Source organism: Ailuropoda melanoleuca, chromosome 13, assembly GCF_002007445.2.
Source record: "Ailuropoda melanoleuca isolate Jingjing chromosome 13, ASM200744v2, whole genome shotgun sequence".
NCBI classification, from domain to species: Eukaryota; Metazoa; Chordata; class Mammalia; order Carnivora; family Ursidae; genus Ailuropoda; species Ailuropoda melanoleuca.
In genome coordinates this window covers 20,999,740-21,015,112 of record NC_048230.1, presented here as the reverse complement: position 1 = coordinate 21,015,112, position 15,373 = coordinate 20,999,740, and the positions used below count along the sequence as shown (strand labels likewise).

The window sequence follows — 15,373 nt, the reverse complement described above, 5'->3', positions numbered from 1 at the left end:
AGACCGCAGTCCCTGTGACTACCATATGACGCACTCGGGACACCCAGCCCAGGGCATGACTCAGTGTGCACCACGAGCACACCGCCAGGCAGAGCCATCCCTGCAGAACACCTGACAGTGCGGCCCCTGGGGACAGACGTGTCATCCCCTCCACACTCCGGGCCCAGCGCTGCCTCCTGTCCCAGCCCGGCCTCCCAGCGGGGGCAGACAGAGGTCACTGGCACATCGTAAGTGTTTATTGAAATAAATTGAGTACCACCCCCCCTTCACATGCAGGAGGGCGCCCATATAGCTCCTGATAGTTTCAAAGGCCTGGGTGCCTTCCACCCTCCCCACCAGCCCCTCCAACAGGCCCCGACAGTATTGGTGCCCCCATATCTGTTTCCTCTGAAGCTCCTCTCCCCGCACAGACAGCAGAGAGGAGTAAAGGGCTGAGTCCCCGGGACCAGACCGTGGCCAGAGCAGGGGTGGCCCTGAAGCCACAGCCTCTGAGCAAGAATGAGGGGAGTTGGCATGGGTTGGGTCCTGTCCGCCACTGTAGGCAGGTGGAGGTGGACCGGGACTTCTAATCAGAGGGCCCCCAGCCCCACTGGTCACTGGCCAATCCTCTAGAAGCTGCCGGCCAGTGCTGTACCTGAACGCTCCCTCCTTACAAGGATAGATGTCATCCCCGGGCTGCTGGGATAGATCCCACCCCTACCCAGGGGCCTGGCCCCACCCTTCCTTGTGGTGCAGGGGACCAGAGCTGGCACAACTGTGCCGGTTCTGGAACCCACTGAGGCTCCAACAGGGACCAGAGCAGATGGGGGAAGGCTGATGAACCCTTCCAGAAGATTCCAGGGAAACTCCCAGATTTTGCCTCTCTACTTGGCTGGGGTGAGGATTCACCCGTTCAGTGCCACCTAGGCATGGGTGGGAGTGTCCTCTGTCCCCTTCCCCCCAGCTCCCAAGTTTGCTCTGTCCCCAGAGAGGGCTGAGCTGTCCTCTGAGGGAACAAGAGAAGTGGGCCTTGTGCTAGAGAGCAGGTCAAAGACCAGGCCCTGAGTGGGCCCCGGGAGGGGCAGGCCTGTATGGATGCCATCTCACCATTGGAACCCACAGGACAGGGAAGGGGAAGGATGTTATCATCGACCCTCCCTGCTCCTGGCAAAAATCGGGGTAACCGTGCCGCTCTCGCCGCTCTTCCGTTGAGTGCAGACTGGGAGTCTACCCTGAGTGCAGGTTGCTGCAGTGCCTGCCAGCCTCCCCTGGGAGCAGAAGAGCGCTCTCCCAGCACATAACCACCTCGGAGAGCTGGAGAGGAGCCACTCTATCACCTGCCCCTGCTGCGATGCTTCCTACCTAAGCCCTGGGACCAGGGCCCCATCTCAGAGCCTCTAGCGGGCAGGCAGGCAGGCTGGCAGGCGTCCTAGCTCACTGCTGGCCAGCACCGCCACGGCCTGAGGGCAGAGGGTCAGACTGACCCGGGTGCCTCAGGGTGCCCAGACTTGCTTCAGCCCCGGCCTCTCTGTCCTCTGCCCATGTCCTGCCAGCTCCCCTAGGAACTCTGTGCCAAACAAGTCCTTAAAACTGGATTTATCACTGGGCCCTCTCCCGGGGTCTCCCTTTCTGGGGGATCTGGGTCCAGACAGTGACAGGGTGAGAGAGGGCATGTACCCCCTGAGAGTGTGGGGCCCGGCCAGCCCAAGCTTGGCGCCCAGGCCCCGCCTCCCCGCTGAGGCCTGCGCCCACCGAGCCCGGCGGCCACCAGCGCCTGGGTGCCAGTGCCTGCCCCCCGCCTGCCCCTAGCTCTTCTTGGCCTCCTGCTCCCTGCGCCGGAGCTTCTCACGCTGCCGTGCGGCCTTCTCCTGGGCCTTGCGCTCCTTCTCAGCGGCGGCGGCCAGCTCCTTCACCTTCCGCTTCACCAGCGTCCGGTCATGCGAGTTGCTGAGCCCCAGGCTCTGGGGAGGAATTCACGGGTGAGGGAAGGAGCCCCAGCATCACTCGGCCCCGGCCAACCCCAGCCCCAGCTTCTCTGTGCCCCCGGGGTAGTCTGCCTGGAGCTCAGAGAGTCCTCGCTGAAGTGTGACCTCCACCTCCCAGACTGACCCGCGGAGCAGAACACTCGGGGCAAGAATTCTAAAGGGGAGCCTTTGGGAAAGATGCTGATGGAGGCTACCAGACCTTTTGCCCCCTGCCCCTACCCCTGCCAGTCCTCGGCTCCCATTCCTCCACTCAGAAGTTCAGCTTTGGCACGATCCACCCCCCTCCAGGCCCACAGATAGGGAGTGACTTGCCCAAGGTCACACTGCTAGTCAGTGGCTGAGGCCCCTCCCCATCCAGAGACTTCCTGGGGCCTGTCCTCAACACCGCTTGCCTAAGCAATGTAGTGGAGGGTAGGGAACAGGCCAGAAACCTCCCAGCATAGAGATCCGAGACCCCCCTGACCTCCCCTGACTACCAGCATCCTCGAAGACAGAATCAGGCAAGGTGATCAGGGAGAGGCCTGATTTCTTCGGACAGCAGGAGACTCAGAATCAAGAGTCAGGTGGTACGAAGGTCCTAGAGGTCAATGTTAACCTGGAGACTTGGGCTGGGGCTTGAAGGTCAAACTGAAGGACTGGGCTCGAGTTTTGAGGCAGACGGGGGACTCATGTTAGAGTGCAAAGATCAGGCCAAGGACCTTGCCCAGAGATCAGAGGTCAGAGGTCAGGGCAGTGGCCTTAGAGGCAATGAAAGATTAGGGTGGGGGGACCCCAATCTGGAAAGCTGCCTTGGGCTCTGGCTGGGTCCCGGCTCTCCTCCTCTGCCCACCTTCAGTTTGCTTCCGTCCAGCTGCAGGAGCTGGGGCCCGTCCACCTGCCGCGCGGCGAACTCGGCGGCATACTGCTCCAGGTTCAGGCTGTGCAGCCACTGGCCCACCTGCTGGCTGGTCCAGTGGTGGACAGTGGGGAGGGGTTCATCCAGGAACTGGGGTAGAGAGCAAGGACCGTGAGTGGGAAGACATGGCCTGTGGCCTGCACGCCCCACACTCAGAGGTCAGGGCTTGCTTACCTCATCCGAAGACTGGGACAGTGTGTGGTAGGGGTAGGAGCACTTGGTCTCCTGCCGGGGACCACTTGGGATCTTGGGGCTGCTGCTAGGGGGTGTGGAGTCATCACTCAGGGTGGATTCCTAGAGAGGAGGGGTGCATGCCGCTGAGGAAAGAGCTCACCCCCAAGCCCAGCGAAGTCCCCCCAAGCCACGGCTCTCATTTGGATGGAGCTGAAGCTGGCTACTGGGCACCAGGAGTAGCTCAGTGCTTCCTATGCGTGCATGAACCAGGGGCTGGGCGGGCACAGAGGACGCACGGACTCATGGGAGGCCTCAGGATGTAAGGCCCGAAGGGGGTCAGGGGGCTAGAAGTGAGGCAGAATAGTTAGCTGGAATGGCGGAGGTCTCAGACTAGGTGTCCCTGCCCGCAGGGAGCCGACCAGGATTCCCCCAGGCTAGGTCAGGGGTTCTCCCTCTGTGCCTCCCCATCATAGCCTCTAGCACTCCGGCTTGTAAGTGCCCGGGTAGAGATCAGAAGCTCTATGAGGCCCGGGCTGGCTGTTCACCATGCTATCCCAGGGCCCAGCACGGGGGAAGGAAGAGATGGAGGGAGTGTGTGCAGGGAGAGAGGAAAGAAGGAAGTCCCAAGCCAGACGGAACTCTCTCTCCCCTGAATTCACAGCTTTCTGATCTCCTCTGCCCCAGGAGCACCTAAGGAACGACCACAGAACCCGGCAACGAGCCCACGTGGCAAGACCCTTCTCTCTGGGCCTCCCTTCATTCATCTGTACAACTGGGGTAAACGTGCCTGTGGTTCGTGAAAGGAAAGCAAAGGTGGCACTTGGAGCCTTGTATAGCGTAGAGTGTGGCATGAGCAGACGCAGTCCCGCGTGGCCACTTTTGTCCCCCACTTCTCCCACAGGGTCACGAGCTTCCCGAGCGCTGGCTAGTTTGGGCCCCCTTCATCCTGCCTTCCTCCAAGCCTCAGCCCACCACACAGGCGGCCCAGTGACTGAGACAGGGGAGCCAGGCGGAGTCAGCAGGCGCGGAGGAGGCCTCGGGCTGGGAGGGTAACAGGGGAAGCCTACCTTTCATGTGCTGCACGTGGTGAATGACTTAATGGAGGAACTACTCAGGATATGAATGAGTGAACAAGCGAATGAATGAACTCAGGGAACGGGTGAACTAATGAATCACTGAATGGCTCCATGGATAGACAAACGGACCCCAGGAATGCCTGGATCCCAGCCTGAGCCGGGGGAAGTACCATCTCCCCATGTCACCTGAGTCTGGGCCCAGTGCAGGGGCAGGGAGGCCGCGGACTCACCTGAGAAGCTGACTTCTTAGGGCTGAAGCCCTCGTGTTTAGGGGAGCAGGCGGGCGAGGTGGTGCTGCCAGAGGACGCCGAGCCCTTGCCGCTGTCTGTGAACCAGGAAAAGGGCAGGAACGGGGAGCCCCCTGACCTGCCGGACCCCTCCACTGACTCCCTGGAGAGAGAGCACCCAGCATGGGCGTGGGCACCACAGGGACGGCCAGGCCCCCAGGGAACCACGGGCAAAGCCTTGGCTGAGGCGCAGTGCGGACCGCTTACCTGCTGCCCATGGACAAACGGTTGCTGCCCTTGTCCTTCCGGCTCTTGCTAGTGGACGCTCGGCGTAAGGTGACCCTGTGAGGGAGGGCAGGGGGGAGTGGCTACCCCACAGTGCTACCCCGCACCCCAAAGCTCCAGGCCTCTGCTTCTGGCCCCTTCTCCACTCACCCCAGGTCCAGGAACTTTCGGCGAGTCTTCTTATCCAGGCCGATGGTGGGGCTGGCGGGCTCAGGTGGGCTGGCATCCCGGCTGTCATCTTTTGGGGAAGACAAGGAAGGAAATAGCCCTTGTGGTAGCTTGCCCGCCTCCTTCAGCTGCCACTTTCGACTTAGAAGCAGGCAAGTTGGCTCTGGTGCCCTTCACTGGCTGTGTGACTTTGGACCACTCAGTCTACCTCTCTGAACTTCCTTCATCTCAAATATGGGGATAACACGTGACCCACAAGAACACCTGCTTATTTCATGGGATATTTATGAAAGCCTTATGCAAACCATGAAAAAGGAGGGACCGCGACTATTCCCTGTTCATTTTATACTGACTGACTTCCAACCAGCCTTCCCATCTTGGCTCGTGTGTCACTTTCTCAGAGAAGACTTACAGAAGGCTCCTCCCATGTCCTTTCACTCCGCTATGTCCCCCTCCCCACCACAACGCTGCACGTTTCTCACAGAACACTTATTACAACTTGTAACTATACATTTAATTAAGGGATGATTTGATCACTTCTCCCTTAAACTGTAAGGAATGATTAGATTGTTTCTCCCCAAAACTGCAGGCCTCGTGAGGGCAAAGGCTGCCTGTTTCCTTACTTGTGTGTCCCAGTGCCCAACAGTGTCTGGCACGTTGTAGGCGCTCAGTAAGTGATGGAGGGAGCCTCGGTGTGTCCTCCGCCCCCCACCCCCAGCTGCCCTGCCCCACTTGGTCCAGCCCTCCCGCTTGGGGGGTGGGGCGGCCGGCGGACGGGCACGGGCCGCTGCAGTCCCAGCGCTTGCCAGCAGAGGGCGCCGCCCGCCGCTCACCCTCGCTGTGGGGCTCCGCGCGCGGGTGGCGGCGCACGAAGCTGGGCGAGCTGTCCGAGGAGGGCGCCGAGCGCGGCGGCGAGCAGGACGCGGCGGCCAGGCCCTCGTGCGAGGCGGCGTTGTGCAGGGGACGGTAGCGTGTGAGCGGCGAGGGCGGAGGTTCGTCTTCGTCTAGGCTGCGTCGTAACCCCGGAGGCTCCAGGCAGAAAGAGCCCCCCGCAGGGGACCCCGGGCCCGAGTGCAGAGGCGAGCGCAGCCGGTGCAGGGGGCTCCCGCAGCCGTCGGTCACCTGGGGGAGGGGGGCGGCCGCTCACTGCCAACCCTCCTCCCCGAATCCCCAAGGGGCTGGGCGTTGCTCTCACCCTGCAGACTGCGACCCTGGAGGCTCCGGAGCCAGGAGCTGGGGGACTCGGGGAAGGGAGGGTTGTCCTCGCGCCCGCGGGGCCGTGGGGGTGGCTGGGCAGTGAGAGGTGGGAGCTGCGGGGGGCCTTCAGCCACGTAAGCTGGGGTTGAATCCCACTTCCTTCACTTCTTAACTGTGTGAATTTGTTCCTGAACCTCTTGGAGCCTCAGTTTCCCCATGTGAAGATGGGAATGGTAATACTTTGTTTAAAAGTTTCACGCAAGCCATAGTGAATGCAGGTAACCGTTGTTGGCATCACTATGTCAGAAGTCTGGGAGTGTAGTTTCCCTGGAAAAAGGTTTGGAGGGATCATCCGGGGGCAAGAGGGTGGGTGGGGTATGCGTGATTGGCAGTGTTGTTCCAACCTTGCCTCCGGGCCCATCGGAGCCTTCACCGTCCTCTGCGGAGCTGGCGCTGTCCCGGAGCCTGGAGCGGGAGGGCCGGTGTCTCCGGCCCTTGGCCAGTAGCTGGGCTCGGGCCTTGTGTAAACTGCTGTCCAGTCTGACGGTCTCTGGCACAGCCAAGTCCAGGTCTGTGAACCAGGTGAAGGGGGCCAAGACCAGACACATGAGGACAGCAAGCCCAGAGGCCCCCCACCCCAGGCCGCCACGTGCATTCACACCCCAGACACTGGACAAACGTTTCTGAGTGCCAGGTGCTGGGAATACAGATGAGATGGAGAACGGGGTCCCCACAGTCTCGGAGAAAGCCAGACACATCTATGCGGAAACACAGCAGTGTGGTGGGACACCCCACAGGCACAGAGGAGGACAGCACTGTTTGGATGGGTCAGGGCAGGAACCACAAAGCTGGTCTAAGGTCTGGGTGGGCGTTTAGGAGAGAGGAGGCTGGGAAGCTGGTCTATGCAATGCTGGGAAGTAGGGAAGCGCGGGGGGCGGGGGGCACTCCTTCCAGAGCACCTGCAGGGTAGGTTTGTGGAGAGGAGGGCTGCGGGCAGACCAGACCCATCATGGTGATAAGAGCTAGCATTTACGAACCACCTACTATGTGCCAGGAGGTTCATACAGCACCTTATGGACTCAAAACAACCCAGGGAGCTAGGCACAGCTATTATGCACCTTCTCCGGTTGATAGCTGAGCCAACTAAGGCTCAGCGAGGTTCAGTCTCTCGCCTGCAGCCACCAGCTAGCAGTGTCTGGGCTCTGAGCCTGACTAGTGTGGCTCCAGAGACTGGCTGCGCGGGGACCCTGGCTTGCTGGGCCATGCCCAGGGCTGCACTCAGACCCAGCATTACTGAACCGGGAAAACCCAGTCCCCATGCGGCCTGCCTCTCCCATCCTGGGGTCAGTGGTGCAGGGTTGGGTCCCGGATGAAGGCAGAGCAGGCAAGCCCCGTGGATCATGGGTAAACCCGACTGCTCCTAGTTTCTCTTCTTACTCGATCCCCACCCCCCCCCCCCCCCGGGGAAGGGAATTCTTCACTTAGCATTGTCCCCAAGCTTGGGGTCTCCAGGCAGAAGAGTTTCTTCCCAGACCTCAGACCTTTCTTCTTCACTCCCCCGTCCCATGATCTCGGGGTTCCTCCATCCCATCACTCATGCCAGCCCTGCCTTGCCTGCTCTGCAGACACCCCCTAAGCCACCCCACTTGCTGGCCTGCCTTCACTATCACCTACTGGTTCAGCCCTGACCCCTCCCTGAATTCCAAGGTTGGGGCCCTCAGCACCCACCAGGGAACTTGCTGTGTCAAAGGCACCCAAGCTCCTCGAATAATCCATCGAAATGAACCTCCCACCTTGCATCAGACTGGCTTCCCCTTTGCGCTTCAGCCCCATGAAAGGCCCCATCATCCACCCTATTCAGACAGCCCTAAGCTCCCCTTCGCCCTCAGCCCCGGCCCCAGCTGGCAGGTCACGTGTCCAGCTGCCTTCTGGACCCCTCCCCTTGGCTGTCCGACAGGCAGCTTCAGCATACATGTCACCTGTGACTGGCAGCCTCGTCGCCCCGGCGGCTCAGGCCAAGCGCTGGAGTCGCCCTTGACTCTTTCCCTCCTGCCCTACAAACTCACCTAGCCACAAGTCCTGTTAGCGCTACTTTCGAAATATACCTAGACATACTGAAATATTTATGGTGAAATGGTATGGTGTTTTGGATTAGGTTCAAAATAACCCAGAGGAACAGGAGTGAATAGAGGTGGGAGGCTGGCCATGACCTGATGATCGTTGAGTGACAGTAGAAGAATGCACGATGGAATGCGTTACGCTCGTCCCTGTACGTCCCACTTCCCGCAATAAAATTGCTGTTTCTATGTGTCTGTGCGTGCACAGCCGCACATGCATGCCTCCACGCAGAGAGGAAGAGGAGAGAGAGCAGGGGAAGGAGGGAGAAGAGGAGAGGAAGGGAGGGGAGGGGAAGGGAGAGAAGGGGAAGGGAGGGGAGGGGAGAGGAGAGAGGGACACACAGCCTCCCTGGTCTAGATCACTATCACCTCCTGCCTCAGTTATTACAAAAGCCGTCCAGCTAGTCTTCCCTTTTCCTCCCTTTCCCACTGACAGTCTATTTTCAACACCGCAGCAGCCAGAGTGATCCTGCTCTTGCCACAGATTTCTGCAGGGTTGTCTCTTTTGCCTCCTTCAGGTCCTTGCTCGAATGCTTTCTATCACGGAGGACTTTACTGACTATTCAATGTACAATTCCCTCCAGAACCCCAGCCTGGTTTTTCCCTACATCATGTGTCGTTCTCTGGCACGCTGTGTAGTTTACTTAGTGTACTGTGTCTCCACTCGTTAGAATGGCGTCTCTGTGAGGGCAGACATTCCTCTATTTTGTTCACGACTCTAACCCAGAATGATGCTGGCACATAGTAGGTGCTTAAAACAAAACATACTTCTGTTGATTTGCCTTCCTCACAGCCCTAGAACATGGCCTCTTCCCTCCCTCGGGACTAAGGGCCTTACTCAGGTCTTCACCAGCCCCGCCCGCAAGCCCTGCCTCCTAAGCCTGGCCTCAGCATCCAGCCCTCCCGCACTCCCTGCCTTAAGCCTCCTGTCTGCCTCCCTCCCCACTTCCCACAAACTAGAAGAAACTTTCTAAAGCACATTTCTGACTGTGTCCCATAATTGCTTGCCTTTGAAACCCCAGGCAGGGCTGAGGTGGGGGTGTGGGGGAGGAGTGGGTTCCAAAGCCAACAGCACAAAGTCCATGCCCCTCAGCTCTCCAGTCAGGCCCCAGGGCGGGGGTAGGTGTCCCAGCTCACCCCATCTGTGTCCCCCGCCTTTCCCCCTCTCCGCAGAGTGCTCTTGTATGGACCATGGTTCAGAGCCGCTGGCTGGGGCTGAATCCAGTTCTGCCATTTGCTGACTGGGTGACACTGGACAAGTTCCTTACCTTTAGGGATTGGCTTCGACCTCGGTAAAATGGGGGTCGTAAGAGGAGGTACTTCCTTCCGGGGTTGTGTGAGCGTCAAATAAGGTAACCCAGATAAGGTGCTTCCCCGGAACGCCTGTGGCTCCGTGCCCAGCGAGCTCGAGCTGCCGGTGGCGGCGGCAGCGAGAGCAGCACTAACCTGTGACGGTCTCCCTGGGGCCTCGCACACAGCCTGGCACACGGCAGGGGCTCCATGGAATTTGTGCAGGGCAAGAAAGAGGCAGGGTCTGGGGGCTCTATTTTAGATGAGGCAGCCAGGCTGTCTGGGTGTCAGGAAAGAGCCAAGGTTGTAGGAAGAACAAGAAGGAGCCTTCTAAGAAGGGAGGGTGTGGGCCATGGAGCCTGCAAGGAGAGGGGGCTGGCCTGGCTGCAGGGGGCGGGGGAGGGCGGACCCCCACAGCACCTGCTGCAGGTGTTCCAGGACAGCGGTGGGGGCTTGGCCAGGGGAGAGAGCCTGTCAAAGGACCGCTATTTGGGACCCCAGGCTTGACACCACTCCTCCAGCTCCTTTGCTGCCCCTGCTTTGCTTCTGCTGTATCCGGGCCCTGCGGCTGAGCGGAGGGAGGGAGCCCTCTGTCCCCTGCTCCCCCCACAACACAGCATCTCCAAGCATTATCTGCAAGCGGCAAGGATTGAGGACCCAACCACAGAGTAACAATTGCGAATCCTTACTGGGCTCTCACTGCGCTAGCTTCACAATCACTAGTTCATTTCAACTCCCCACAACCCTAGGAGGGAGCGACTCCAGGAATGCCCGGGGCAGCCTTAATTTGCCCCAGGGCTCCTGGCCTCTGCAGAGAGGGGCCAGGGTGATAGGCAGTCTGGCTCCAGAGACTCAGTGTGTAATGACCAAGCCCCCTACACCTCTTTTGAGGCAGAGATGGGCGCGACTGGTGAGTCCAACCCCTCATTTTACAGGTGGGGAAACTGAGGCTTGGAGAGGAAAGGTTTGGCCAGAGGTGCGGAGGGAGTTAAGGAGAGCATCCAGGCCTCCTGGCTCCCTGACTAGCGTTCTTGTTGTTCTGGGCAGTGGGGCAGGGAGCTGCCGAACATCCCCCCCACCTCCAGCCCTCAGCTGGTGCCCAGTCCCCCCCCCCTGCCCCGGGGCCAGGGAGAAGGGCCCTTCTGACTCTGGGCCACATCAGGACTGTGGGGCCGCTTACCTTGGAGGGTCTAGGGAGCAAAGGAACTCCCAGGGGGCTGAGGTGTTTTTGAGGCCAGGTGGGGCCTGCCTCCCCTCTGGTCCGGGCTCTACCTGGGTCCCTGGCCTCCGTCCATCTCTGTGTGGGTCTGTCTCTCTGTCTTTCTCTCCCCAGCCCTGGGCAGTGGGGAGTCATGAATATTTAATTCCTTTCGTATCAGGAAGCAGGCAAGGCAGCTGCAGAGCCACCTCAGCAGGTGGGGGGGGGGAAGGAAAACAGGAAGGGTTGGAGTTGGGGGTGGGACTGGAGGCCCAGAAGCCTGGGAGAGGGGGAGCTCACTTCTGTCTGGCCAGGCCTAGGTGCAGATGGTGAGACCCAAGAGTCTGAGAGGCCCAGAGGCAGCTGGAGGCTGGAGGAGTCCCGCAGGCAAACCCTCCATTCCATGTGCCCCAGGGAGGCCAGGAAAACAGCGTTCCCAGGAGCAGGGAGGCAGCAGTCCCTGGCACTGCCAGGGCATGTGGCCACTCAGGGGAGAAGGGGGTGAGCTGGGGAGGGGGAAGAGGGGAGGGGAGGGAAGGCAGAGACGAAGAGAAGCCAGGAGCCCCTTGAGGCTGCACACCAACGCGAGAGTCCCAGGGGCCACTCGCAGGCTACAGGCTTCGGGCAATGGCTTCTGTCCCCACCTCCCCCTCCGTGCTCCTCACAGTCCTCCCCATTCCTTGCTCCCTGACTCCTCCCCCAAATCCAGCTGGAAACAAGCCTTTCCACCCTGGGCATGCTGGGCGCTCTGCCCTGTCCAGGTGGGCTTTCCCCACACCGCACAGCAGAAAGCCTGCGGGGGTGTGCGTGTACCCCAGCGTGTACACAGGGGGTCGGCCTGGGGGCACCGGGGCTCTGTGTTCTAAGCATTTGATTTCCATGCATATCCTGCAGGCCGAGCTCCGTTCCCACGCGATGTGGAGGGAATGGCTATCCCCCGGGCTGGGAAACGGTACATAGCGGCACAGTCCGGACTTCCAGGCCCTTCTATCTCTGCCCCTAACCTGCCACGTGATCTTTAAAGCAAGTCGCTTCAGCACTCCGTACTCTCGGCTCCTTGTCTGTACAATGGGCTCACCTCTTGGCATTGTCGTGGGCGTAAGTGACATTGTGCGATGGGGGTGTGAGCCTACTACCTGACATGAGACAGCACTTCATAAATGGAGACCCTCATCGTTGTGGCTGTCATTAAGACAGAGACTCAGGCTGCCAGGCCACAATACACACACACACACTCACACAAAGGCACACACTGATGTCCCAGAGGGAATCCCCCCAGTGCCGGTGGCCTTGGCTAGAGTTAGAGCAAATAGAACTTACCGAAAACCTCATCCGCGGGTTCTCGTAGCTTTGAAGAAGCCATGACTCAAGAGAGCTGAGGAGAACGGAGGGCGGGGAGAGAGAGAGACTACATAAGAGATTCAGGGTGGTGAAGGGAGACCACAGACCTGCCACTGGCCGCCTGCGCCTGGCCTTCTGGCCCCTCACCTTCCCTTAGAGCTCTTCCTACAGCCCCTTGGAAAAGAAGTCGTCTGAACCATACCCCAGCCGGTGGGAGTTGGGGCAGGAGGCAGAAGTAGGAGAGTAGGGGGCAGAAGCAAATCCGGGGTGTAGACACAGGCTGCGTCCCGTGGTTTGGGTCCGGGCTGATTTGCCGTGTGCTTTCACATGCTCACTGAACCTCCCCCCCTCCAGTGCCTTGGGCCTTTCCATCATCAGCATTCCCTCAAAACGTCCGATCATCATAAACTGTCCAACAGCAAACCTGGGAGAAATCTTGGGGGATTATTAAACCCAATCCTCTCATTTTCCAAATAAAGAAACAGAGGGGAGAATGACTGGCTCAAGGTCACATAACAAGCCAATGGCAAAATCAGGAGCAGAATCCAGGTCCTTCCATACAACCATCCATCCATCTGCCTGCCCACCTACTTAGCCATCCATCTACTTGCCCACCCATCCATCCATCCACCCATCCATCCATCCGTCCGTCCGTCCGTCCATCTACCTATCCATCCACCCTTCCATCTCTGCACCCATCAGTTCATACTATCCACCCATCCATCTTCCCGTCCATCACCCAGTCCTGCCTGCCCCCCACCCCCACCACTGGTGTGCTCACCACCTGCCATCCTGAACACGAGCTGTTCAGGAAGCTGGCATCATCAGCAGGGCCCCTGTTCTTGACAAACCCGCAGTTCTCACAGTTCCAGGCAGACTCACAGATGCAGAAGGCTGTGAGGAGTACTCATAGCACCGCGGTGGACAGCCAAATCTAGTGATGCAAGTGTGTTCCGGCAGGAAGTGTGAAGGGTAGGGGTTTGGTTTGGTTTTGCCTTTTGGTGGGAAGAAAGGAGGGAGGCAGGTGGGGAAGCGGGACACACGCCACTGGGACAGCTTGGGCGGGCTTCCTGGCAGATGCAGGATGCCCGCAGCCTTAAACCAGGGCCTGGGTGTTAGAGGGGAAGGGGAATACTGGACAAGGGGACGGAGGGAAGCTCAGCGGCAGGGGCACACTGCAGGGCTGGGACATGATCTCCAATTACTGCGAACACTCAGGTGCCCACGAGTAGAGCAGGGCGCTGGCCTAGACATGCATTTGACAGGCATGGGAAGGCTCGGCCTCCTGCTTGCTGGAGTCTTTTCCAACATTTCTCTCCTGATATTACATATACATCATCTCACGGTGAGCCATGCGGGCTTGAGATTCGTAGTATCCCCACTTTACAGATGGGAAAACTGAGATGCAGGAGGTAAGAGGCGGAATTCAACCTTCACCTGTCTCCTGCTCTCCAGCCCTATCCTGGGGGATGACCTGCAGTTTTGGAGGGCGCGCTGAGGAGAGGACCCTGCGGGGAGAAGGGAGAAAGGTAGAGGAAGGGAAGCTGGCCATACTCTCTAGGACTGGGAGAAGCTTCTAAACCATCTCCACCCCAAGCTCCATTGATGCTTGGGGCTGAAAGCAGGAAATGAGATATGAGAAGGGGCAAGGGGGCATGGGCCCTCCAAGAACTCTCTTGCTATTCTTCAACTCTGGATGCCAGTACCAAAGAAATTCTAGAACCTCTCTTCCTGCCTGAAGGGCCATCTTGGAAGGGAGACTGCCCCTAAGAAGGAGCAAAATTCCCTCATTCAATCACAAAGCCTCAGCTGACCGGGACCTGGCTGCCCCCTCTTCCAGAAAGCTGTCCTAGACAGCACTCCCTCCTCCCATTTGTCCACACAATTTCTAAATTCACCCTTCCCCAACCCCTGGGAAATAGGGGTTTTTCATACTTCACTGATTACCTAAATGGGTCATATCTCTCTTGCATCAGATGGGAGCTCCCCGAGGAGAAGGGAGGGTATTCCCCCATCAGATTAGGGACTCTCTGAAGATAAAAAGGGTCTCTCCCATCAGAATGGAGGCTCCCTGAGGTCAGTAGTGGTGCCTCCTCTCTTAGATTAGCTGAGAATGGAGATCCCATGTGTTCTTTAGTCAAAGTCCCAGTCCTGGGTGAAGACCCCCTGGTGGATAGAGTCCTCTTTCGGGTGTCCTCTGGGGTAGGCTGGGCCTTCCAGCTCACACCTGTGCCTAACCTATCCTGATTCAGCACAAATGGCTTTCCTTCCCTCTCTTCAACCGCTAACAACCTGGGGTGTGTACAGGGGACCCATCCTACACTGTTCCATGGGGACCTCTGTGAAGCAGGCCATCCAAGAGGTCACCAGGCCCCTCTCACCAAAACTGAGCTTTGGAAAACCACCCCCCCTTCACCCTCCTACACACACACACACACACACACTCTCTCTCTCTCTCTCTCTCTGGTCTCTCTTTCTCTCATAGGCACACAATTAACCAGGAACTGCCACAAGGTGGAAATGAACCTGCCTTTCTGGACACAGTCTGGGTACCGGGGCTACCAGGCCACTCCTTCCTCCCAGAGCTTCCAATTCCCAAAGGAGTAGCACCTACGACCCTTGACTTCTCTGAGAGTAAGGGAGGCTTCCCCAGAGCCAGGGAAGGAGAAGAGAAAGGGTGCACAAGCGCCAGAGGGGAGTGGGAAGTAGGAACGGGGACAGACAGGTTGGTGGAGACTGTCCACAGAGCTCCAGAGAGAAGGAGGAAAGAGGAGTAAAGAGATGAGTGGGGCGGGCGGGGAAAGCAGTGGTGGAGGCCGGGCTCCCTCGGCCCGGGACTGAGGACCCAGGGAGGGCTGTGAGGAAGGGGCGGCTGTAGGGAGAGGGGCAGGCCCCAGCGGGGCAGGCAAGAGGAAAGGGACCCGGGAAGAGGAGAAAGAGACCAAGACAGAAGTGCAACTGGGAAAGACCGGGAAGGAAAGGCCGGGAGGGGAGGCTGGGGGCAGGGGGGTTGCGGGGAGCTGGAGAACGCGGCGCCCCCTCCCCTAGGCCCCGGCTGCGGCGACGGACGAGTGGGACCGCGCTCCCCGCGCCGCGGAGGCCGGGGCACCTACCGCACTCCCAGTTGGGGCCGGGCGGCTAGTTTCTCTCCGGTCCAGCCGTCCAACTCCACGCCGGGCAGGAAGGAGTTAAGCCCTCTCCCCCTCCCCCCACACCAGTTTTTTAAAATTAATTTCTCCGGGAGGGAGAGGATTAGGGACACAAATCCTATCTCCGCCCCCTCCCCCGGCAGCCCAGCACCCCAGCTCCGCGCGGCCCCCCAGGATAGGGAAGAAAGGCCCTATCCGACCTCACTCAGGGTCCCGCCACGAGTCCCGGTGACCCCGGCTCTGCTTCCCCGTCCACGTCGGGGTCCTCACCTCCAGCATCAATCATCTTCAG

General features: G+C 59.4%; 1 protein-coding gene across 5 annotated transcripts in view; it reads right to left on the bottom strand.

Moving 5' to 3' along the window:
- Positions 1 to 221: 221 nt before the first annotated feature.
- SAMD14 (sterile alpha motif domain containing 14) overlaps positions 222 to 15,373 on the bottom strand; it is an 18,333-nt gene continuing 3,181 nt past the window's right edge. Inside the window, exons 2-12 of one of the 5 annotated variants that reach the window (XM_034641373.1) lie at positions 11,912 to 11,966; positions 10,574 to 10,788; positions 9,814 to 9,961; positions 6,391 to 6,557; positions 5,623 to 5,911; positions 4,772 to 4,859; positions 4,604 to 4,678; positions 4,340 to 4,499; positions 3,034 to 3,153; positions 2,794 to 2,949; positions 222 to 1,940 (exon numbers count right to left, since the gene is read on the bottom strand). In XM_034641373.1, coding sequence (XP_034497264.1) covers positions 1,785 to 1,940; positions 2,794 to 2,949; positions 3,034 to 3,153; positions 4,340 to 4,499; positions 4,604 to 4,678; positions 4,772 to 4,859; positions 5,623 to 5,911; positions 6,391 to 6,557; positions 9,814 to 9,961; positions 10,574 to 10,747 — 1,533 coding nt within the window. In that variant the 5' untranslated portion in view covers positions 10,748 to 10,788; positions 11,912 to 11,966 and the 3' untranslated portion in view covers positions 222 to 1,784. Of the gene's footprint in view, positions 1,941 to 2,793; positions 2,950 to 3,033; positions 3,154 to 4,339; positions 4,500 to 4,603; positions 4,679 to 4,771; positions 4,860 to 5,622; positions 5,912 to 6,390; positions 6,558 to 9,813; positions 9,962 to 10,573; positions 10,789 to 11,911; positions 11,967 to 12,713; positions 13,770 to 15,351 lie in introns of those variants that run through there. The other 4 variants (XM_034641375.1, XM_019804334.2, XM_034641374.1 and 1 more) reach the window with 4 other exon arrangements.